Source organism: Capricornis sumatraensis, chromosome 22 (genome assembly GCF_032405125.1).
Source record: "Capricornis sumatraensis isolate serow.1 chromosome 22, serow.2, whole genome shotgun sequence".
In the NCBI taxonomy this organism is placed as follows: domain Eukaryota; kingdom Metazoa; phylum Chordata; class Mammalia; order Artiodactyla; family Bovidae; genus Capricornis; species Capricornis sumatraensis.
Window position 1 is genome coordinate 9908062 of NC_091090.1, and position 24790 is coordinate 9932851.

General features: G+C 38.2%; 1 protein-coding gene across 3 annotated transcripts in view; it reads left to right on the forward strand.

Moving 5' to 3' along the window:
* The window catches only part of HMGCLL1 (3-hydroxy-3-methylglutaryl-CoA lyase like 1), a 186160-nt gene that overhangs the window by 118339 nt on the left and 43031 nt on the right, over nucleotides 1–24790 (forward strand). For all 3 annotated transcript variants that reach the window (XM_068960783.1, XM_068960784.1, XM_068960785.1), the window contains one exon: nucleotides 3575–3763. In XM_068960783.1, the coding sequence (XP_068816884.1) occupies nucleotides 3575–3763 (189 nt within the window). The remainder of the gene's footprint in view (nucleotides 1–3574; nucleotides 3764–24790) is intronic.

A 24790-nucleotide genomic window follows, 5' to 3' on the forward strand; every position in this document is an offset into this window, starting at 1 on the left:
AGTGAGTGGCCTGTCTACTTTCTTTTGGAATGTCAGGGCCGTTTTTGCGCACATCCTTAAACTTTGCCTTGGTTGCCTAGGTGGCGTCCCTCTGCTGTCTCCGGCCTATTTTGACATGTGTATGAGTCCATGCTGCTTCCATGCTTTTATTCTTTTTATATCCCATAGCTCTTTGTGCTGAGATTCAAGTTGCCATTATTCCAGAGGCAGAGGCAGATATACTATAAAATAATGAAGCTTAATTAAAAAAAATTATTGATGTACAGTTTATTTGCCATGTTGTGTTAATCGCTGCTATACAGCAAACTTATTCAGTTAAACATATACATATATATTCCTTTTCATAGTCTTTCCCATTATGGTTTATCATAAGATACTGAATATACTTCCCTGTGCTATACAGTAGGACCTAGTTGTTTATTCATCTTATATATATAATATTTTGCATCTGCATACAACTTAAATTTTGCAGTCCTTTGCTGGCATCAGACCCTCCCAAGGGTGTGTTATTAATTTGTATTCACAGTTACATATTCTTTTCTTAAAAAATCATTTCCAAAATAATATGACTTCAGACTCCACAAAACCCAAATCCGACTCTGCCTATACACCTGTCCTTTGCTCCCTGCCTTCTGCCTCATGCTGCCTCTGGACAGCCCTCCCACAGCCTCAGGCTCTTCATTCCTGCTCCACAATGCCTGGGGTGCTGCCAAAGAGAATCATGGAACAGGCAGGTCAGAAGTGTCAGGAATTCATGACCAGCGACCTTGCCTGGGTCTTCTGTTCCACCCCAGGGTGGGGCCAGCTCCTGGTCTCACTGTCCGAAATGACTCTGGCAAACTGTGTCCCCTCCGCTGAATCCTCCCCTTCACTCGCTCCCCTGCATGTGCAACTGCAGAGCCCTTCCTGTCGACACTTGAGCATGCGCGAGCGTGCTCCATCTGAAAACTTCCTTCCTTTAGTCAGCATCCTTGGCTGGCTAGTTATCGACAATCGTCTCCATCCCGCCACAGCTACACTCCAAAGGGCTGTCTGCATCGGTGGTGCCCACCTATCTGTGCGGCATCAACTCTTCATCATGTCCCCAGTGATGTCTAGACCCTTCACGCTGCTGGAATCCCTCTTTGTAAGATCGTTAACTTAGCACTGGGATTAAGAAATGTGAGATTCCCCTTGGTGTCCATGGGTTTGTTCTCTATGTCTGTGTCTCTATTTCTGCTTTGCAGATAGGTTCATCTGTGTCATTTTTCTGGCTCATATATAGCATGTATAGTACAGGGAGCTCATCTCAGTGTCCTGTGATGAACTAAAGGGGAAGGAAGTCCCCCAAAGAGGGGATATATGTACAAATAGAGCTGATTCATTTTGCTGTGCAGCAGAAACTAACACAATATAGTAGAGCAACTGTACTCCATTTTTTTTTTTTTTAAGAAATGCGAGATCCTATTCAATCCTTCTCTTGACGTCTCAGCATAATTTGGGGGTGGTGACATTCCTTCCTGCCTGCCATTCTTGTAACCCTGGGATTCCCCTGACTCCATGCTTAGAATTTTCCTTCAATCATTTGGGTGGCAGCTTCACTTTTCTTTACACGGCCGTTAAGAAACTCCACCATTTGACAGGCTTTTGGTATAATTAATGACTGTATCTACATGAGGCAAAAAAAAAAAAAAAAAAAATCCTGATGGAATCAAAGAGAGAAATTCAGTCACCTACATGCTTTCTATATGATTCCAAAGACCCGGATATTTAACAGTTGAATGGATACACTTAAATAAAGGAGAAGAAAGAGGAGGATCAGCATTATGCTTTTTAATCCAAGTTTCCATCCAGTAATAGTCTTCTATCTGGACTAGGTAGCCCTTCTGAGTGCCTTCAACCTATTTTGGATGTTGATTGATACTGCCTTTCTGAAATATCAATCCAAGTATATCACCACCACTCCACATTCATTCAAGGTTTTCTAGTGCTCTTACGATAGAATCCTCAACCCAAATCCTAAACTCGGTTGGTTTACAAGGCGGTGTGCTCTTTGAATGCTCTGGGCCTTCCTCCCCAGCATTATGGAGCCCTGTTGCCCTTCAGTTTTTACTTTCTTGTTGCAACTGTCCTTTGCATTTGACCTTTATTTTGTTTGCTTTCTGCCTTGCCTCCTGGCATGTGGGATCTTGGTTCCCTGACCAAGGATTGAACCTATATCCCCTACAGTGGAAGCACAGAACCCAGTCACTGGACCAACAGGGAATTCCCTTGACTTTCCTTCCTACTTGGAATGCCCTTCATATTTGATATTTTAGTTGCCTCAAATTCCACCTGAATATTCTTCTCACATCCTTCCTTTGCCACCTCTCCAACAAGTTGATGCTGACTTTATCTCAAGCTGCACTGAGGCCCTTCCTGTTTGACAGATCTAGGTCAATTTCCTTTGCTCCCCGCTCTTACAATCTTGTTTCTTTGTTCTAAAATTATTATTTTAGCTGTGTTTACACATTCCCAAGTGGAACTGATTAGGGTCTGTCCTCACTTGGCTCCAGACTCCGTAATACCGTGAGCCTGGACGTCTGTGTCATACCACCGCGCAGGGCAGTGTCTGGAGTAAAGCAGGCCCTGCAGACAAACACAAGGCATGAGTTCGGGGGTGACCAGGTGTCTGATTTTGCACAGAGTGATTTTTGTATATTCTCATTTCATTTTTACAACCAAACATTTCAACAGTAACTTCACCTTATTACTATGATTTCAAAAAGTTAAGTAGTAAGGCTTAAAAAATGTGCTGTATAAAGATATTTTATTGTTTATATTTTACAGAACAGTGACTGGGGCTTCAAAAACTTCATCTTCTCCCCAGCATCATATGAGGACCATAGATGAGGTTTAAATCTAGGCCTGTGTGGTTGCACAAGCTGTGTCTTTATCAACATACCATGCTACCTTAAAGCAAATTCATATTTCTCTTTGAAAGTAATATTATTATTTGACTTGAAGGGAACTTGAAATTTACTAGGCTCAAGATCATCTGTTTATGAGCTAGAAATTTTAAGACAAAAATATTAAGTGTCTGTATCAATCACAAAGTTACTTGATTGATATCTCTTGACCGCTAGTTTAATAACTTGAGGAATACTATTAATAGTTTCAGAGTAAATTTCTGATACTTTTGTTAGTTAAGCCTCTCGTTATTGAAATTGTAACTTATAATTTTATCATTGAACATACAGTTACACAGATAGATATGGTTCTAAGGCAAACTTGAATGTTAGAAACAGATAATTACAGGAATATCAATGGACATGAGTTGGAGCAAACTCTGGGAGACAGTCAGTGAGGGACAGGAAGCCTGGTGTGCTTGGAAAGAGTCAGACACAACTTAGTGACTGAGCAACAACAGAAATGTCATTCAAAGTTTTATCTCATGTTTGGGATTCACGAGCAAGGAAAAAGACTGGAAAACTAAAATGAATGAATACGCATGTGACCTTAGTTGTATGTTTACCTCTAGATTATGTTTGCTAAGGAACAACGGGACTTGAGTCCATTGATTTCCGTCGTTTTACTTGCTTGCTTTTCCTGGTAGGTGTCTAAGAGACTGTATGGCATGGGCTGTTATGAGATATCCCTGGGAGATACAATTGGAGTGGGAACTCCAGGAAGCATGAAGAAGATGTTGGAAAGTGTCATGAAAGAAATCCCACCCAGGGCTCTTGCTGTTCACTGTCATGACACCTACGGACAAGCCTTAGCAAATATCCTCACGGCCCTTCAGGTATTTTGTATTATTTGTGTGTGTGTGTAAAGGTGTGTATATTTATTTGGCCTACAAATGTATTAAGAACTTTAGTGAGATAATATTTATAAATTGCTAAGAATGTAACATTTAAACAGTAGTCCACACACAGCACACACTCAGGAAATATTTGTCAATTTGCACATGCTTTTTTGGGCAATGGTGTCTCTTATTACAGTTCATTTGACTTGGTAAGATCCCTGAACTTGTTCTTTTAAAAAGCATTAATATTCTCAGGGCTATGTCTGTTTCTTTCAACTTTCACTTGTGCTCGGCCTTACTGAAAAATGATGGCATTGTGGAGGGTGCAAAGCACAGAGATAGTAGCACGTACTGTTGTAATCATGTAACATGTGCTCTTTTGGATAATTTGGTGCTCTGTGATGAGGAAATATGGTGCTGAAAAATAGACTATTTTGTCTAAGATGTTTTCCTGTTGTTGGCAAACCTCCTTTTGAAAGAATCCCTGGTTTTTATCAACTATATTCTGATCAAAATCAAGAGATTTAGAAAGTTGGAGGATTAGGAATTGCTTATTAAATTCTAATGGTACCTCAGTTCTTTTTAATGTATTAATTGAAAAGAACACATAAATTGCATTTTAAAATATTTATTGTTAAAGCAATGTTATTTTTTAAATTTGACTAAAAATAGATTGACTGGATGTTCTTTGAACCTAAGATTTTGACAACTAAAGATAAGAGTGCCTGAAAGCTTTTTGGTGAGGCTGAAAATCAATGCCTGAAGCTTAATGTCACTGTCCTGCAGTGCACAGTTGTTTGGCAGAAGTTAAAAAAACCCTGTGAAGATCAAGCCCCACAAGGGCTTATTTGGACTTTGTAACATATGTGCACAAATCCTTATTTATCCTCTGGAAGCAGGCAAGGAACACTGTATTGAATTAGAAGAAAAAATGATATCCCATGGACTTTGGGGCGTGGGAATTTTGACAATTTTCCTTCTCTTTTCTAGTTTCTAAAACAATAGAGAACTAGGCACTGCTTCAGGATTCTGTGTTCAGCTGCAACTGTAACTTATTAAGTGTTCCTCACCAGCAAGTTCCTGGAGAGGTCTGGGGTGTGTGGGTGTGTGTGTGTGTGTGTGTGTGTGTGCGCACACGTTTGTCTGTGTGTCTCTCTCATTTCGTATATGGATATATCCTCTGTACGGTAATGCTTTGAGTTATATTTTATTCATGTACCATATTTATTGCATAATGAGTGATACCTTAGTTTGAGGGAATCCAGGGCTGTAATGGAAATTCTGGAAACCCAAACATCTAATATTTAAAGTTTATGCCTCTTGAAAATGCTCCAGTGCGAAATATTGCTGTTGCCCGATTATGACTGTGACAGTTAGGAAGGCCTATCTGAGGAGTTCAAAATCAGATACAAAGAATGAGAAGAGGGACTTACCTGGTGGTTTACTGGCTAAGACTCCATAGTCCCACTGCAAAGGATAGAAGTTCAATTCCTGGTCTGTGAACTGAGATCTTACATGCTGGGGGTTTCGGCAGGAAAAAAAAAGAATGAAAAGAAAGTAACCTTAATCAGGGGCGTGTGGGGGGTGGGGGCATCAGTGTGTGGAAAGAATGTTCAAGCAGATGAAATAGTACTCGGGCAAAAGGCCTTGCAGAGGGAGATGATGTCCCAGGAGCTGAAAGTCAGCTAATAATGTTATTCAGGGGGAAGCTGAGCTCTATAACATTTGCTGTGTTAACTGAGCTGCAAAGTCTCCATTTACAGAAGAGATGAGAACTCCAGTTCTGGAGCATTTGCCCATTCATCCTATAACAGCCATAAGGGGTGCGGGTGTAGAAAAAGCGCTTGGCCCAAGCAAGATGGAGAGCAAAGGTCAGGACCTGACCCCCACCAAATACCACGTTCTCAGTCAAAAAGGATGAACCAGCAAAACTCTCAGCTCACAAAGGGAGAAGGCGGCAAGCCATAGTCATTCTCAAGGCCTTGGCTCTGAGTAAGGGAGAAATACACAAGCTCCCTTTACGCTTCCTAGCTTGTTGGCTCTGATGTGGATTTAGGATTCAAATTCATGTTGCCTGCAGAATGTTTAAGACCCGAGCAGATGAGTGGCTGTGGATTAGTAATACCTATAGGTGTCAGGAAGAATATAAATCTTGTCAGAAGGAACATATCTTAAATTTAAGCTGAACTGTTTGGAATCTGTGTGTATGGATGTCTGTGTGTGTCTCAGTGTGTATATAAGCATGTGTCTATGTCTGTGTGTGTAGGTGTCTATGTGTGTATGTGCTTGTGTGTGTATGTGTGTGCGTGTGAATGGATATGTGTGTGTGTGTCAGGGGAGGGGTGGATATTCTGCTCTGCTCTTGTACAAGTTGGTAGGGAGCATGTCCTCAAGCACTGGGCTTTGTGTGTTTTGCCCCTTTACTCTGTGCACAAGCTCTAAGTACATGTGGGAAGCGAGGGGTGAGGAAAGTGCACTTGGAGCCTGGCGGAGGCCACAGCCCGGAGCTTGACGTGGAGTTGCTGTGAAAGCAGGCAGAGGAGAGGGTCAGAGCAGCTTCTGTAAGAAGCACTGTGCAGCCCAAGTAGCCGGTTCAAATGAACTTTTGAGGAACGGTCAGAAAGCAGAGACCTGCTCGGGGAGCTCACCACTAGAGTTGAGAGTTTGTCTTTGCGGCTGTCCCCTTTCCAACCCTGGCATCCAGTTTGATAAGCCAGTGACAGTGTGAGATGTATACGCTCCTTTCTCTCTGAATCTGTGTGTAGCTGAGACACTCTGTTAGCGTTTTGGGAGGTCTGTGTTCATCTGGACATGGACTGCCTTTGCAGACCCACGTGTACTGGTCCCCCAGCAGCACTGAGTAAGACAGTCAGCCTGGACCCCTCCCCGTTTCCTGTATCCTGTCTCCTCCCCAATAAAAGCAGCAGCAACAACAATAACTAGGGTTAACCTTGAGTGGAGGAGAAAAAATATGCCTTAGGAAAAAAAGCTGCCAGTGTTTAAATCGAAGGGAAATCAGAGAAAGTTCCACTTCATTATGAAGCAAGCAAACTTTGGCTTCAGGAAGCACTGGCCATACTTCATTCTTTAAAATGGAAATCTTTGAAGTGGCTTCTAGTCAAATTGGTGGTACATGTGGAGTGGATATCATTTGCTTTAATTTAAGGGTTGAGAAACAGTTTACAGTGCTCCAAACTGGAAGTTAAGATGATGGCATGGAGACGTGCAGTAAGTGGAAACTTGGCCACGATGGTCGGAAACAAATGAGAGTTATAAATGGAACATCCCCCCTTGGTCTGGAAAGCACACGCTAACCGTGTAATAGAGGGATCTTTCTTGGGTTCCCAGGTTTTATTGTATTTTTTATTATTTAAACAGACTTACAAGACTGTACATGCTTGTATGGGAGTCAAGAATTCATAATTATCAGATATTCTTTAATATAGAGAAATAATTGAGACTATAGGTTTGAGTGGGGGATATTTATAACCGCCCAGACCCAAAAGAGCAAGAAAATGAGGTGACAAAACGCACAGCATTGCAGTAATGGAAGAAACGCACATAGTCCAATATGCTTGTCTTAATTGTTTTGTAAAAAGTGAGTCTTACCCTTCTGCATATTCCCAAGTACCTAAGTAAAACACCAGTGAACAAATTATTTAATCTACTTAATACTAAACAATTGCACAGTCTCTGTTTTTCTCCATTCAAATGATTTGAGTCTTCATAACTGGGTAAAACAGAGTAAAACAAATGAGTTCTAATACCACAAATAACAGAACCACATTAGTTGGTAGCAAAGTTAGTAGAACAGGCAATATTTAGCTTTTCCCTAAAGAAATACAATTTGCCTTTTTTTTTCTCTTAAGCTTAATATACATTTAGGTAATGTGCCTTTCTTCATGATGTTTTCCATATGTTTATTATTCTCTTTTAGAAAAACCAAATCATTTACCTAATTTTTACAATAAAGCATTATTTGCTTCATATTGACTCTCAACTAAACCACATTTAAATGCTATCAAACAGCAAATATGTCCTCATGTAATTGATTCTTAAGATTCTCAAAGAAAATTTTTTAGATTCCAAATTCCCTTCTCAGTTCTGCACCTATAGAATGTGTACAATGATTTATATATCCTCAGATTTTGCAAAACTGAGATGAGGTACAGAGTTTCTAGAACATTTGTCTTGGTAACAGTGCATGTGGTTAATACTCCGTATTATTACAATCATTGCAATTAAAACTATTACTACTGCTGATATATTAATAGCAATAATAATAACCTTTGTTACTCAAAGAGCTGGAGGACAAAGCATTGCTTTACAAATGTATACATTTGTAAATACATGCTTTAGATATTGTTCATTTATTCAACATCTATTTAAGAGCTAGGTAGAAATCAGTGGGCAAGAAAGAAAATAAAAAGTTTCAAACTAGATACCCCTACAGAGGTTTTACAAAATGCATCATTAATTTATTCAACAAATATTCATTTTGTTAGACACCATTTTAGATACTCGATTCAGATATAAAATCTCTGAGCCGTCCTGCTATGGAGAAAAATGTTTTAGTTTAACTCAGGACCTCCAGAAGCATTTTGAGTAGGAAATATTTTTTTGGGGGGAGGATGATTTCTTTTGTTTTTTATTTGTTTGCTTTTTGCTACACAGTTGTCTTTCTCCAGTACAGTATTATGTTGAAAAATATTTTCAGGTGGAATGAGGTGTAGGTTATCATAAAAAAAATAAATAAATAGTAAAGCAATTAGAATCCAGTTAAAAATATTTTATAAAAAGAAGTGGAAAAAAGAAATAAAAGAGGTCAACTAACTTTATAATCAACTATACTTCAATTAAAAAGTACTTTTAAAAACAAAATAAGCAAATAAAAGAGAACAAGGAGTCCAGCAAAAGTTTAGCACAGTTCAACTTTTGAGTGTGTGTAATCAGGGCTTTGAGCTATAATGTCAGTAAAAAAAGAGAATAAAGTTCCTTTCTATTATTATTATTATTTTTGCCAGTGGCTGGATTGCTTGAATCAGTGATGAGAAATAAGGAAACATGAATGATTTTGTTTCTCTCCAACATCTTTTTATTAATATAGATACTTCTCTGATTTTGACTATAGGTCATCAGGTGAGATGGTATGGAATATACCTACGTGTGTGAATATATATATTATATATATATATATATATATATATATATATATATATATAATATTCTTATTCTATATCCAGATATTGAAGGGGGCAGTTAGAAAAAACTCCTTCTGAGCTAGATGGCATTTTAAACTGGAATTCAGGTAATCGATATTTAAAAATAGCGTGTGTGAATTTGGTTCTAATATGCTAAACATGAAAGCATTTAATCTTTATGTAGTGGGTTACACTTAGGTTATAAGCCTGAAACTCACCAAGAAAGAGTAGAAGGCCTAAAAGTCTCTGTCTCTCCCAAGGCAGTTAATCCAAGCTGATCAGGTAAGCAAATGTAAAAATTTATTACTATTGGTGGGGATTAGGGCCAGGTTATGATATGACTCTTGCTGTGACGTAAGAGATGAAAATTTCAGAACTCACTGCCTTTTTGAGCATCTCTCTAGTTCATTCTGTAAATGTCTCATCCAGTTGTTTTAATCTTGTTTTTAATATCTGATTTTCAACCAGGTATCTGTCACATCCTTCTTCAAACAACTGTCTTTAATTTGGAAATCTTACTGTTTTGCTCTGTTGTTGTTCATAGAAAAACACATTAAGCTTTTTTTAAAAAAAATATCTTTAATGTTTCTTTTTTCTTAATTTTTCTCCCATGAAAATTTCTATTTACAAGGAAACTTTATAAATATATACACTCTTGCCCATTAATGTAACTTGACATCGATTTTTTTCTTAAAAATATTGGTTTGAAATTCATTAATTTGGTATTGAACATAAAGTAGTATTATTTTCATGCCTGTCTTTTGGTTTATTATAATGTAATCAATTAATGGTTAGAGGCTCAGCACAAATAACAAAACAAGTGTGCATTCACACACACACAGACACAGACACACACAATTAGAACCACTTATACATATAGTAACCAAACTTCAAGAATGCTTTACCTTTATTGTTTGAAAAATTTTCTCGTGTACTGCCATATATTCTAGTTATAAGCTTGAATAACACATATTCTAGTTCTGGGAGTGGTATACACTATGAGCTCACACTGGTTCATTTTTTAAATGATCATTTTAGAATATTAAAGTTAATAGTATCTATAAACGTTAGATTGAAGACTGAAAGACAACAGAGGATGAGGACCAAGGTGAACATGTGGCATCCCAGACTGAAAGCTACAAAGTTGTTTTCTTTCCTACATATTTATAAATCTCTTCAATGTAGAACAGACTATAAAATGGAAACTACGTCTATCAAAAATGAACACATAATTATTTTATGAATTATTTTAGAGTGCTTATTATTTAACCAAAAACATATTTATTAACTGCTGTTAATAAACCATGTTTATTAATCATGTTAATAAATCACGTCATCCTGTTCGTGACGCCAGCTATCTTGCTGTATCTCACTGTGCACACTGTTCATTGAAGGCGGGGTAGACGAGGTGCTAGCTCAGAGGCTGGAAGAAGATGTGGGGAGTCATAGAAATGCAGACAGGTTTATTCTCTGCTGGCCGGCACAGCAGCCATAGCAATATTCTTTCGTGGCTGACACAGCAACCCTAGCAGCAGACGCGCTGTATTCTCTCCTCTCATGGCTGACCTCACGGACACAGCCGTGACACAGCAGTAATACGCCACCACTTTCTAGGTGGAGCTCACATGCATGCATGCTGCACACAGCCCGTGACCAAGCCAGTACCCCCTGACGTGCGTGTGCAGTGCTAGATTATAAATGATCTCAGCTGTTACAGTCATTATTTATAAAATAAGAGGAGAGCCTGAACACACCACCTTGGCCAGTTTGCTCTCTCCCTACAAATGCCTTCTGTGTGATAGTCTGTCTGCTATTAGGAATGAGAAAAGCAAAACAAAAAAAAGGAATAAGAGACAGAAATGCAGGATAAAATACCATCCTATTTATTAATTACTTTTACATCTATCTAAAAATGTGGGAATCATGGCAAACTGCTTAGGAAATGGGTCGGATTATGTTACATAATTTACATTAGTCGTTTTCACCTAGGTTACATTGGTAAATTATCCTGACTTAAAAATTTGCAAAAATTATAGGAACTGTAACAATCAGGATACGATTACATATTTCTTTTGAAAGATTTCAAATTAAATAAAACTATTTTTGTAGTAATTGTTTTTCCACCTTTATTGAGATATCATTGACATACATTGCTGCATAAGTTTAAGGTATCCAGCATAACAGTTTTACTTAAATATGTTGTGAGATGATTATATCAATACACTTGGTTAGCATCCATCATCTCATATAAAAAGTAAAAGGAAAAAAGGAAAAAAAATTGCTTGTTATGAGAATTTTTAGGATTTACTCTAGCATCTTTCAGATACATCATACAACAGTGGTGACTGTAGTCATCATATCGTACATTTCACCCCTAGTAATTATTTATCTTACACCTGGAAGTGGCTACGTTTTTACTACCTTCCTCCAGGTTTTCTTCTCCTCACACTGACTCTGACCTGTTTTTCTCTGTTTGGTTGGGTTTTTGTTTGTTTTGATTTCTTTGGTTTTTAGATCCCACTGTGAGAACATACAGTATCCCTCTATGTGACTTACTTTAGTTGGTGTAATGCCATCAAGGTTTGTCTATGTTTTGCAAATGGCAGGGTTTCATAGTTTTATTTGTCAGTGAATTATTATTCCAATATAAATATATGTAATATTATATGTATATTATATATATATACTTTACTGTACATTTTACATTATATCACATATTAATATATAAAATAATTAGATCATTTTATATATAAATACTTTAAATTATTTAAATAAATACTTATATAGTATTTAAATATAGAAGATATTTTATTTATATTTAGTATGTGATATACTATCAAAAACAGTATATCACATACTATGTATAAATAATAAAATAATAAAAATATAAAAAATAAACTAAAATAAAAATATAGAAAATAAACTATAGGTAATACAGTATATATCATATAAATTGTATAATACATAGTATCTGTTATTTAACAGTATGTGACATTATTATCATACTATATATTATATACATTGTATAATATGTAATATCTGTTATTTAGCATGTAGAATATAAATTGTGTAAAAATTGTTACAGATATATATTAGAGATATTATATAAGTATTATTATAGTATATATAATTTATGTTATGCATTATACAGAATATGTGCTGCTGCTGCTGCTGCTAAGTCGCTTCAGTCGTGTCTGACTCTGTGCGACCCCATAGATGGCAGCCCACCAGGCTCCCCCATCCCTGGGATTCTCCAGGCAAGAACACTGGGCTGGGTTGCCATTTCCTTCTCCAAAGCATGAAAGTGAAAAGTGAAAGTGAAGTCGCTCAGTCGTGTCCGACTCTTAGCGACCCCATGGACTGCAGCACACCAGGCTCCTCCGTCAGTGGGATTTTCCAGGCAAGAGTATTGGAGTGGGGTGCCATCGCCTTCTCTGACAGACTATGTACTAAATTATAATTCTTGTATATAGTTCATAAATATAATTAATTTAATATCCTACTTAATTTATTATATTTGTATATTTTATATATTATATGCAGTATATTAACATATATAATATACAAATACTATATTAATAATATACATATACGATCTGTTATATATATTGAATACATAGAATATAATTTATATAATGTTTATATATTGCATGCTAAGTTGCTTAGTCGTGTCTGAGTCTTTGCGACCTTGTGTGCTGTAGCCTGCGAGTCTGCTCTGCCTATGTGATTCTCCAGGCGAGGATACTGGAGTGGGTTGCTACGCATTCCTCCAGTGGATCTTCCTGACCCAGGAATTGAACCCTGTACCATGTCTCTTTGTCTCCTGAATTAGTAGGCAGGTTCTTAACCACTAGCACAAATATTTATATATTATGTAGTATATATAATGTACTTATATAAGTATAAATACATTTATATATTGAATATTATATAATATATATATTACATAGCATATAATCCAGAAATATATCATATAGAATATATAACTATATAATATTATACATAATATTTCATTATATGTATTTGTATATATATAGCTCAACTTTAAAATTTTTTCATCCATCAGTGGACACTTAGTTTCCATGCTTTGACTATTGATAATAATGCTGCAGTGAACTTGGAGACGCAAATATCTTTTCAACTTAACTTTTTTATTTCTTTTGGATGTTTTCAGATGTAGAACCCCCTGATTACGTGGTAGCCCTATTTGAAATTTTTTGAGGATTCCCCATACTTTTTTATGTAGAATCGGTACCAGTTTATAAATCTACCAGTAGTACAGAAGGGTTCCCCTTCTCCACATCCTCACCAGCATTTGCTGTCTCTTCTTTTTTGCTGATTATCAGTCTAAAATGTTTAAAGTGATAACTCAAAGGGATTTTTATTTCCCTAATGACCATTGACTTTGAACACCTTTTCATTTTGTTGCTCAGTCATTCATTTGTGCCCGACTCTTAGGCCTCATGGACTGCAGTGCAGCAGGCTTCCCTGTCCTTCCCCATTGCCTGGAGTTCACTCAAACCCATGTCCGCCGAGTCGGTGATACCATCCAAACAGCTCATCCTCTGCCATCCCCTTCGTCTCCTGCCCTCTATCTTTCTCAGTGAGTCGGCTCTTCACATCAGGTGGCCAGAGTATTGGAGCTTCAGCTTCAGCATGAGTCCTTCTAATGAATATTCAGGGTTGATTTTCTTTAGGATTGATTGGTTTGATATCCTTTATGTCCAAGAGACTCTCAAGAGTCTTCTCCCACACCACAGTTCAAAAGCATCATTTCTTCGGCACTCAGTCTTCTTTATGGTCCAACTCTCACATTCATACATGACTGCTGGAAAAACCATGGCTTTAACTAGACAAATCTTTGTCGACAAAGTAATGTCTCTGCTTGTCATAACATTTCTTACAAGGAGGAAAGTGAAAGAAAGTGAAGTCGCTCAGTCGTGTCTGACTCTTTGCCACCCATGGACTGTAGCCCACCAAGCTCCTCCATCCATGGGATTCTCCAGGCAAGAATGCTGGAGTGGGGTGCCATTTCCTTCTCCATTTCCTTCTACAAGGAGGAAGCATCTTTTACTTTCATGGCTGCAGTAACTGTCCCCGTTTACTATTCACATATCATCTTTGGATAAATGTCTATTCAGATCTTTGCCCATTTTTAAAATGGGAGTATTTGAAATGTTTGGTATTGAGTTCTATGAGTTTTTCAGTTATATATGTATATGTATTCACACCTATATATATATATATATATATATGTGTGTGTGTGTGTGTGTGTGTGTGTGTGTATGTATTCTTTTTCAAATAATTTCCTTCATGTACAGTAATTGCTTGTTGTTTATCTGTTTCATGTATAGTAATGTGTATGTGCTAATCTCCAACTCCCATTTATCCCTCCCCTGTCCTTTCCCCTTTCGTAACCATTACTTTGTTTTTTCTAGTCCATGAGTCTGTTTCTGTTTTGTAAATAAGTTCATTTGCATCATATTTTAGATTCCACATGTAAGTGTTATGATGTAATATTTTTCTGTCTGACTTGCTTCACTTAGTATGATAATCTCTACGTCCATCTATGGTATTGCAAATGGCATTGTGTCACTCTTTTTATGGCTGAGTAATATTCCATTGTATATATGTACCATATCTTCTTTAACCATGCTTCTGTCAGTGGACACTTGGGTGGCTTCCATGCCTTGGCTATGGTAAGCAGTGCTGCTGTGTACACTGGGGTGTATGTTTAATTTTGTTATTTGGATTTAGGTGTCATCTTCAAAAAAGTCAGTGTCAAGAAGCATTTTTTCCTATGTTTTCTTCTGGAAATTTCATATTTTCAGATCTTATATTTAAGTCTTTAATCCATTTCAAGTTAGTTTTTGTGAGTGATGTAAGACAGGGACCTTCTTTAATTCCATTACCTGTGAATATCCATTGTCCCAGTGCCATTTATTCAAAAGATTGCTCTTTCTCCACTGAGTCTTCTTGGATTGTTTGTTAAATATTGGTTGAGCTTATATAGTTGGTTTATTTGGGGACTTTTTTGAAAATTAATATATTTTTTTATTGAAGGATAAATGCTTTACAGAATTTTGCTGTTTTCTGTCAAACCTCAACATGAATCAGCCACAGATATACATATATCCCCTCCCTTTTGAAACTCCCTCCCATCTCCCTCCCCTAACCCAACCCTCTAGGTTGATACAGAGCCCTTGTTTGAGTTTCCTGAGCCATACAGCAAATTCCTGAACCTTGATTCTGTTCCATTGATCTATTAGTCTGTTTTTGTCAGTACCATTCTGTTTCGATTACTAGGCATTCATACTATAAGTTAAAATCAGGAAATGTGATACCCTCTGTTTTGTTCTTCTTTCAAAGGATTGTTTTTCCTTTTTTGTTTCCATTAAAATTTTAGGACTTCTTTCCAGTTCTATAAAAAATGTCATGGGAAACTTGATAGGAATTGCATTGAATTTATAGATAGCTTTTGGTAGTATTGTTATTTTAACAATATTAATTCTTCAATCTGTGAACATGGGAAACCTTTCCATTTATGTCTCTAAGAAATCTTTAAATTTCTTGAATCAATGTCTTGTAGTTTTCAGAGTAAAGATCTTTCACCTCCTTGTTAGGTTTATTCCTAATTATTTTTTGGTGAATGTTATTGTAAAATGGATGATGTTCTTTATTTACTTTTCAGATAATTTGTTGTTGGTGTACAGAAATGTTTCTGATTTTCTGCACATTAATTTTTTATCCTTCAACTCTAATAAATTTATTAATTACATTTAACTGGGCTTCCCAGGTGGCGCTAGTGATAGAGAACACGTCTGCCAATGTAGGGGACATAAGAGATGTGAGTTTGATCCCTGGATTGGGAAGATCTCCTGGAGAAGGGCATGGCAAACCACTCCAGTATTCTTGCCTGCAGAATCCCATGGACAGAGGAGCCTGGCAGGCTAAAGTCCATAGGGTTGCATAGTGTCAGACACGACTGAAGTGACTGAGCACACACAATTACATTTAACAGGTTTTTAGTGGAGTCTTCAGGATTTTCAATATGTAAAATCATATCACTGGCAAATAGAGATGGTTTTATTTCTTACCTTCCAATTCTGATGTCTTTTCTTTTTCTTGCCTGATTACTTTGGCAAGGACTTCCAGTACTATGTTGAATAAAAGTGGCAAGGATGAGGCTATGGATTAATTCCCTGCCTGGGTATTGTAGGGGAAACCTCCCTGCCCAGTAATAGCTCTGCTCTGTGGAATATCTGTGTTGCCTGCCTGCTTCTCAGCTCAAGTGTTGCTAGGCTAAGCAACTTCTAAGTGTTCTCACTAGCCCTTCTCATCAGGTGGGTCCTAGGGTCACACTCTGAAGCTTGTTGGACTGTAACTCAGCTACCTTGTCTGGGGAATGGGAAAATCAGTTCCTTTTGTTGTTGTTTTTCAGGAACTAAGTCATGTCCAGCTCTTTGTGACCCCGTGGACTGTAGGATACCAGGCTTTTCTGTCCTCCACCATCTCCCAAAGTTTGCTCAAATTCATCCGCTAAGTCAATAATGCAATCTAACTATCTCATCCTCTGTCATCCCACTTTTCCTCCTGCCCTCAATCTTTCCCAGATTTGGGACTTTTCCAGTGAGTTGGCTCTTTGCATCAGGTGGCCAAAGAATTGGAGCTGCAGCTTCAGCATCAGTCCTTCCAGTGAATATTCAGGGTTGGTTTCCTGAATATTGACCGGTTTGACTGCTGTGATCTCCTTGCCATCTAAGGGACTCTGAAGGCTCTTCTCCAGCACCACAATTTGAAAGCATCTGTTCTTTTGTACTCAGCCTTATTTATGGACCAGCCCTCACATCTGTACGTGACTACTGGAACCCTTAGAGCCACCAAAACTCCTTGCTTGAGAATCTGACTCAGGAAGACCTATATCTGTCCTTTTCCCTGGTAAGATTGCAACAGGAACTTGGTTCCACAATTCAGCAAAATTGATGGCTGGCGCTACTACTTAGATTCTGCAGGTAGGAACTCGGGCTTCCAAGACCCAAGTGCTATTGTTGCAAGCAACATGTACCCTCTTTTCTCTGTCATGGTCAGATTCCCAGTGAAGGATCTCTGAAGATTTCCTGAAATCCCTGTGGAGCAAGGTCAGAGCAGGGGTTCCCACAAAGTGATCCACAGCACTGAGTGGCGACTGGATGTTTCCCTGGGCTCTCTTCCCCACTGGAAGTGTCATAGGCTCAGGGGGAACTCTTGGCATAAAGCTGCTCCAACCTGGGGGACAGGCAAGGTGGTCAGTGTGTAGCCACTTTTCTTACCTATTAATGAGGTTTCTTTTGGTGCGGGTGGTGCAAAGGTGCTCAGCCTTTTCCCTGTGTTCTAGAATTCTCATAACTGTCTTGTCTATGAATAGTTGTTAGCTGTTCTTGGGAGGGGGGGACAAAGTCAGGAATGACCTATGGTATCATTACGATGACATCACTCCTATTGGCTTTTAGTGGTTAGGAAATTGTATTGATTTTCAAATATTTGGAAAATATAAATTAGTACAAAGGAAAATGAATTACTTATAATCCTACCTCAGAGGGAGTATTAGTATTAGCTGTCAAAGTAGGTCATTTTCAGTTATATATCTATGAATATATATATATATATATGTGTGTGTGTGTGTGTATATGTATGTGTGTGTGTGTGTGTGTGTGTGTGTGTGTGTGTGTGTGTATGTCTATGTGTATTTTATGGGCTTCCCAAGTGGTGCTAGTGGCAAAGAACCTGACTGCCAATGCAGGAGATGCAGAAACGTGATTTTGATCTCTGTATTGGGAAGATCCCTTGGAGGAGAGCATGGCAACCCACTCCAGGATTCTTGCCTAGAGAATCCCATGGACAGAGGAGCCTGGCGGGCTATGGTCTATAGGATCACAAAGTGTTGGACTCAACTGAAGGGACTTAGCATGCATGCATGTATATTGTATTTTATTGCAGTATGCTTTATTATTCATTTATTATTATTTTATTAAATTGAAGGTTTGTGATAAGCCTTTGTTGAGCAAGTCTATTGGTGCCATTTTTTCAACAGTTTTATATTTTAATGAAGGTATATACATGACTTTTCTTTTAGACATAATGCTATTGCATATGTAATAGCAACAGTATAGTGTAAATATTGTTTTTATATGTATTAGGAAACCAAAACATTTATGTGACTTGCTTCATGCAATGTTTACTTTTTTGTGGTGGTCTGGAACCTGCGGGATCTCTGAGGTCTGCGTCTTCCATGTATGTGAGTGTGTGCATGCATGTGTGCATACATATATGGAAAATGAAAGAATGATTGATAGCATATTGAACTACATAAATCTGCACTTTATGATTCATATAACTCCCTCCCTTACTTGTAGGCAGTTGGATATATAAGAATTGATTTGGGGAGAGAAGTCTATGCTAAAGATATGGATTTAGAAGTAGCAGAATTTGTTGTTATTTAGTCACTAAAGTAGCAGAATTTTGATGGTGGTTTAGTCACTAAGTCATGTCCGACTCTTGCGACTCCATGGACAGTAGCCTGCCATGCTCCTCTGTCCACGGGATTCTCCAGGCAAGAATACTGGAGTGGGTTGCATTTCCTTCTCCAGGGGATATTCCCAAACCAGGGATCGAACCTGGGTCTCCTGCACTGCAGGTAGATTCTTTACCAGCTGAGCTAAGGGAAGCCCATATGTAGAATTCAATTCCAAGAGATTCTTGAGATGATAGAGAGGAAGGAAAGAGCACTGTATATTTAATGATTAAGAGACAGAGAAAAGTGGATATTTAGGAGACAGAATAGTGACTCATGAGATAGGAGGAAACCAAGACTGTCTTGAGTGTGAGGCTCCTAAGAAAGAAGTCTATCAAAAAAAGGAGGTGGTCCTCAGTGCAAGACTCTGGGTAAAGGAAAATGAAGACCAACAGTGATAATACTGTCTTCACTTTATGGCTTCTGGCTTCAGAATTTGCTGAGAAGGAGCTTGAGTTCTTCAAAACTTTAGTACTTACATAACCTGATTACTGTCTTCTCTCTGACTTCATTTCTTATAATCAAATCTTTCACCCAACTGTACTGTATTTTTATTCATGGGGCAAGATGAGAATCTATATTTTATATAAACACACTACTATTCCTTTATTGCATAACCTACTAGTTCCTCAGAGATACAAAATATTCAGCTATGACACATACTGTCTTGTTATATTCTTGAGTGGATCTCTAGAGTTTCTATGCTGTGACATTAGCTGATATTTTTTGAACTTTTAAACCATGTTTTACATGCATTATTTTATTTTGTCCTTGTAACAATCTTACAAATTAATTTTTTATACCTATAATTTTTTACATGAGGGAACTGTGGCTTTCCAAGGCTAGATTAGTTGCCCAAAGCCCTTTATCTGAAAGGTAGTAAAAGTCAATCCAATTTATCTTACCTCTTCCTATCTCTTTGGTCATTTATTTTGTATAAGTACCATACTTTTAATTAATATGACTTTATATTAGATTTCAAATCTAGTATTGCATGACCCTTTTATGAGTCTTATTATGAACGTGAAAGTGAAGTCGATCGGTCGTGTCCAACTCTTTGCGACCCCACGGACTGTAGCCTACTAGGCTCCTCTGTCCATAGGACTCTCCAGGCAAGAATACTGGAGTGGGTTGCCATTTCCTTCTCCAGGGGATCTTCCCGAACCAGGGATCAAACCCGGGTCTCCTGCATTGCAGGCAGACCCTTAACCCTCCGAGCCACCAGGGAAGCCCCTGAGTCTTATTATCAACCCTGTTAAATTATTTTATGTATTTATTTTATGTAATTGAATTTTAACTGAATTTGGCCCAAATTTCATCCCCCAAATATCTATTTTATTAAATATCTAGACTAATTTAGAGAGGATTGGTTTAAGAATATCATCACCCCATTCAAGAAATTGGCAAGTTTTTCCTTTTGTTCATATTTTGGTTTGTATAAAAATGAAATTTAGTGATTTTTTTTTAAAGGCCTTTTCTTAGAAGGCCTATGAATTTTGGTTTCCTCCCTGGTTGAGAATCATTGTAATATTCTCTACAGTTTTTCTTCCTGATTCTGAATTGCTTCTTCCTGTGTGCTATCAATCTCTCTTCCTCCCTTCATTCAGAAATTCTCACTCTCACATTACTGGTATAGTGGTGAGCTAGAGTGGTATAACTGCCTTCCAGAAATTAATATAAATCTCACCAAGACTCATTAATTAATTAATTAATAAACCTCATCAAATTTCACAGTAGATTCTTATATTTAGTTGTGTTTGAAACGTTTAAATATATTCGTATTAAATATGTGAATATCTTGAGCAATTTCTTTGGGGAAAAAAGTTTTCGTGCAGGATATGGAAAATATGTTTATGACATCAATTTCCTGAGGTAAAAAAATGTTGAGGTTTGAAGAGGATGCTTTGAGAATTAGATTATTTTACTTTGATCTCATAATAACAACAGATAACTAAATAAAGCTCACATTTCTTAGTAAAACGTTTGCAGTTCAGTAAACATTCTTAAAGGAAACATTCGCTTCAGTAACCAAAACCCACTGTTTTCATTGAAGGCCCAAATTAAAAGAATACTGTTTCTATTCTGTAAGGAAAGAAAAATCTTATTTATTTTTCTATGTAGACATTTTGGAACATTTCCCCTTGAAATTACACGAGACTTTATAGATAACAGACCAGAGAGCAAAAAGAATCAGGGTCCACATGAGCTGTAAGAAGACCAACAGTGTTATCCATAACAAATCTACTAAAAAAGCATTAAGAACAGGCGGGATTCTTTTTGATTGCTAAGACTATGTCAATAAATAGATAAAGGCAACTTTCTGAAGTTTATCTTACTGTATTGTTGCCTTTTCGCTTAAAAATAGACATTAAGCTCCTTGATGACTAATAAGAGTCCTCCATGTATCTGAAATCATGTAAATTTAGAGAAAATTGTGATTTAGAAATGTTACTGGGTTATGTAATGTGGTTATCGTGTTTAGTAAAAACCATGCTATCTTACTATCGAATCAGGGAACAAGAAATACGTTCCTGTCTGAAATTCCAGGTGAATGATTCCATGTGTGGTCTAGGTGGGAAGACATACCAAAGTTATAAGTGAAAATGAAACCACTCTTTCCTTAAGGAAATTTTATATGTGCTGTAGCATGGAGGCAGAAGAAGAAAAGCCTCTCTTGGCCATTTGGCTTGAAATATACAATTGGGAAGAGGACATTAGTAAGAAAATTTCTTATGGCAAATATGTGTGTTGTTTTTATCCTTCAATCCTGATGCACAAAGTTAGATAAATAGGTATAAAAGCATTGATTACCTTCTTGTAAAAAATCCTGCCTCACTATGGCTTTTCAAAAAGTGTTGACTTGATTATCAAAGTGAGTTCGTATTCTGGCATGACAAAAATAGGCTGGAACTAAGTTGAAAATAGCCCAAGAAATAGGGCCAGTCTCTCCAGCTTACACAAACCAACTTGTATGCTCTGAGATCTTAGATCTCCTTTGTATCTTGTGTCTCACTTATTTCACCCTTGCAAGCATTTTAGAAACTGGATCTGTTTTTAAGGGAGGAAATAGTGGTGGTGGGATTACTGCTGCGTAAGTCTCTTCAGTCGTGTCCGACTCTGTGCGACCCCATAGATGGCAGCCCACCAGGCTCCCCCATCCCTGGGATTCTCCAGGCAAGAACGCTGGGGTGGGTTGCCATTTCCTTCTCTAATGCATGAAAGTGAAAATTGAAAGTGAAGTCGCTCAGTCGTGTCCGACTCTTTGCGACCCCATGGACTGCAGCCCACCAGGCTCCTCTGCCCATGGGATTTTCCAGGCAAGAGTACTGGAGTGGGGTGCCATGGATTAGGTCATGGTAAATTGGTAAAGAGAATTTGGGGCTTCTTATTAATTCAGGACTCAAATAGAGACAGTGGTCTTTAGTAAATAGAGGAATTCTGGATTAAATGAGCAGGTATTGGAGATTAAAATGAATTTTGTTGAATTCTGTTAAGTTAAAGTAAATAAAAGCAGTAGAGTAGCTCTATCTACAAAGTAGAACATATCTACAAAGTATCTTTGCAGTTATCTTTCTGTGCACTGAAGTGCTTTCTTTTCTTCAGTTTAGAAAGAAAATCATTAAATGTCTACAAATGAGTTTCTACATTGTACTGACCTGCTATGCAAATACAAAAAGGAAAGAAAAGAGCATTGATATCAAAGATAGAGAGTAAGAATAAGGTTACATGAGGATCACTTGCGGTTATAGAAACAAAAAAGCTAAGATGAGCATGGTAGGGGACTTATAATTTCATATTCCAAGAAAATGGTTCAGGAAATTTATTCAGCCTGCTCAGATTTTATTAGGACTCCATGTTTCAAATACACTACACCCCATACTTTCAGACCTATGTTAGAATGTAAACGTATCTGCAGCACCAATATACAAACATAATGTAAAGAAAATGGTGCCATTCTGTACGTTTCATATGTGTGATTAAGGACAACAGGACTGGCCAGTTTTTCTAGCAGATAGTAGCGTGACTGACAGTAAAGACCCTCACAGAGAATGTGGACAGTCTGGTAAAGAGTTTTCTATGGTACAGGAAGTGATCCCTATATAAAGTCCAAGCCAGGCGAAGACTGGCTTGACGTTGCTAAGACAACGCAATGACAATAAATAGATAAAGTCCAAGCCAGGCGAAGGTGGCTTTTACATCGACAACTTTGGTGTCCTCAGGTCTAAGATGGGAGCATTGACTGAGTGATCTCTGAAAAACCTTGTTTTTGTTATTTAGTTGTTCAGTCATGTCCGACTCTGCAGTGTAGCCTGCCAGGCTCCTCTGTCCATGGGGTTTCCCAGGCAAGAACACTGGAGTGGGTTACCATTTCCTTCTCCAGGGGATCTTGCTGACCTAGGGATCAAAATCCCTTGACTGACTGTCAAAAGCATGTAAAGTTATGCATACTTCCATCCATTGCTAGAAGATAAGGAACCAAAGGAGACAAGTGATGAAACTTGAGGGCATTTCGAATTCATGGTCTTCCAAAGTATATTTAGGGAGAGATTAGAGGAAGATTTCTCCCTCGACATACTGAATTTTTCTGCTACTGTTGCTAAGTCGCTTCAGTCATATTCGACTCGGTGTGACCCCATAGACGGCAGCCTACCAGGCTCCCCCGTCCCTGGGATTCTCCAGGCAAGAACACTGGAGTGGGTTGCCATTTCCTTACCATTAAAAGGATTTAAGTGGGATAAAATTGTCTTTCAATCAGCATAGTCCCGTGAGACAATAGCCTACATCAGAATTAGTTTAGGAGGGTGGCATCATCAAGATGGTTATGTAGTCATTCCTGGCTTTGTCCCTCCTCACAGGAAGGACAGCCAACAACCTCATAAGAAAGGCACCTCTGAGAGAATCCTAGAATAGGAGGTGAAGCTAAAGCCCTGTGTGCTCCCCACACTGCCCCCCCCATTATCACAGAGGCCATGACAGATTGCATTAGAAGGGTTAGAAGGACAAATGCACACTGACCGCATTGCCCCTCCCAGGTCCATGCAGCCCCATGCAGAGAGCTCTCCTCCGAGCCTATGATCCTTCCAGTGGGGAAAGAGCCCAGGGGACATCGAACTCCCCTGCAACACTGTGGGAGTCCCTGCTCCTACCTTGCCCCAAAGGGATCACAAGAGAATCCAATGGCTCAACCACTAGAAATTCTGTTGTGTCAAAGGAGGGAGAGGCTTTCAACAACCAGTGGTCAGTTTTTGACGGACCAAGTTCTTTCCTACAGAGTCTGCATAGCAATCTCAAATCTCTCCTTTGCTCTAATGTAAGACCCATGTTGGTGGCACAGTCTGCTGAGAGAACTAACTTGAGTCCAGATTTGCCTAACTTGGGCAAATACCCCCAAATGGAGTTTGAAACCTTGAAGATGAATTTGGCTTACCTAGGCAGAAGTACTCAATCATAGCCCCACCCATTACTGATCTTTGCTCCTGACCATCCATACACACCAAAAAGCAAATCTGGGAAAATTTGGGAGTTGTCTGAAGTGGCCCTCCTACCTGGAGCTTGGTCCCACCTGACAGGAGGGATTGGTGAGACCACCTGGAAACTGGGAAACCCAGCAGTCCTCCAGCCAAGAGGTGGCAGGCAGGGCTGACCACCTTCAGAGCAAAGCCAATGGCCCTATTTGGACAGGGAACTTGAGACACTGGTCAAATGCACAGATACCAATGTAAGGAATCAAGGATTGTGAAAAATCAGGAGTGTACAGCAGCACCAAAGAAAAGTAATAAAACTCCAATAACTGACCTTAAAGAAACAGAGATCCATGAAACATTAGGCAAGTTCAGAATAATCCTCTTAAAGAGCTTCAGTTAACGGAAGAACATACAACTACACAGAATTAAGAAAAAAATAAGAAAATTAGAGGTTCAACAAAGTAATAGAAAGCATCAGAACAAAGAATCAAACAGAAATCTGAGAGCTGAAGAATACAGTAACTGAACTGAAGTAGTCAATAGAGAGAAATGCATACTCAACCATGCAGAAGAGTCAGTGACCTGGAATACAGTATGCGTGAAAGTATCCAGCCAGAAGTGCAAGAAGAAAAAAGAATGGAAAAGAGGGTGAAGCGTGCCTGGGGGATTTATGGGCCACAATGAAAATAAATAATCTTTACAATATGGGGATTTCAGAAGGAGAAGAAAAAGAGGACATAAAATATATTTAAAGAAACAATGGCTGAAAACTTCTAAAACCTGAGGAGAGAAATAAACATCCAGATCC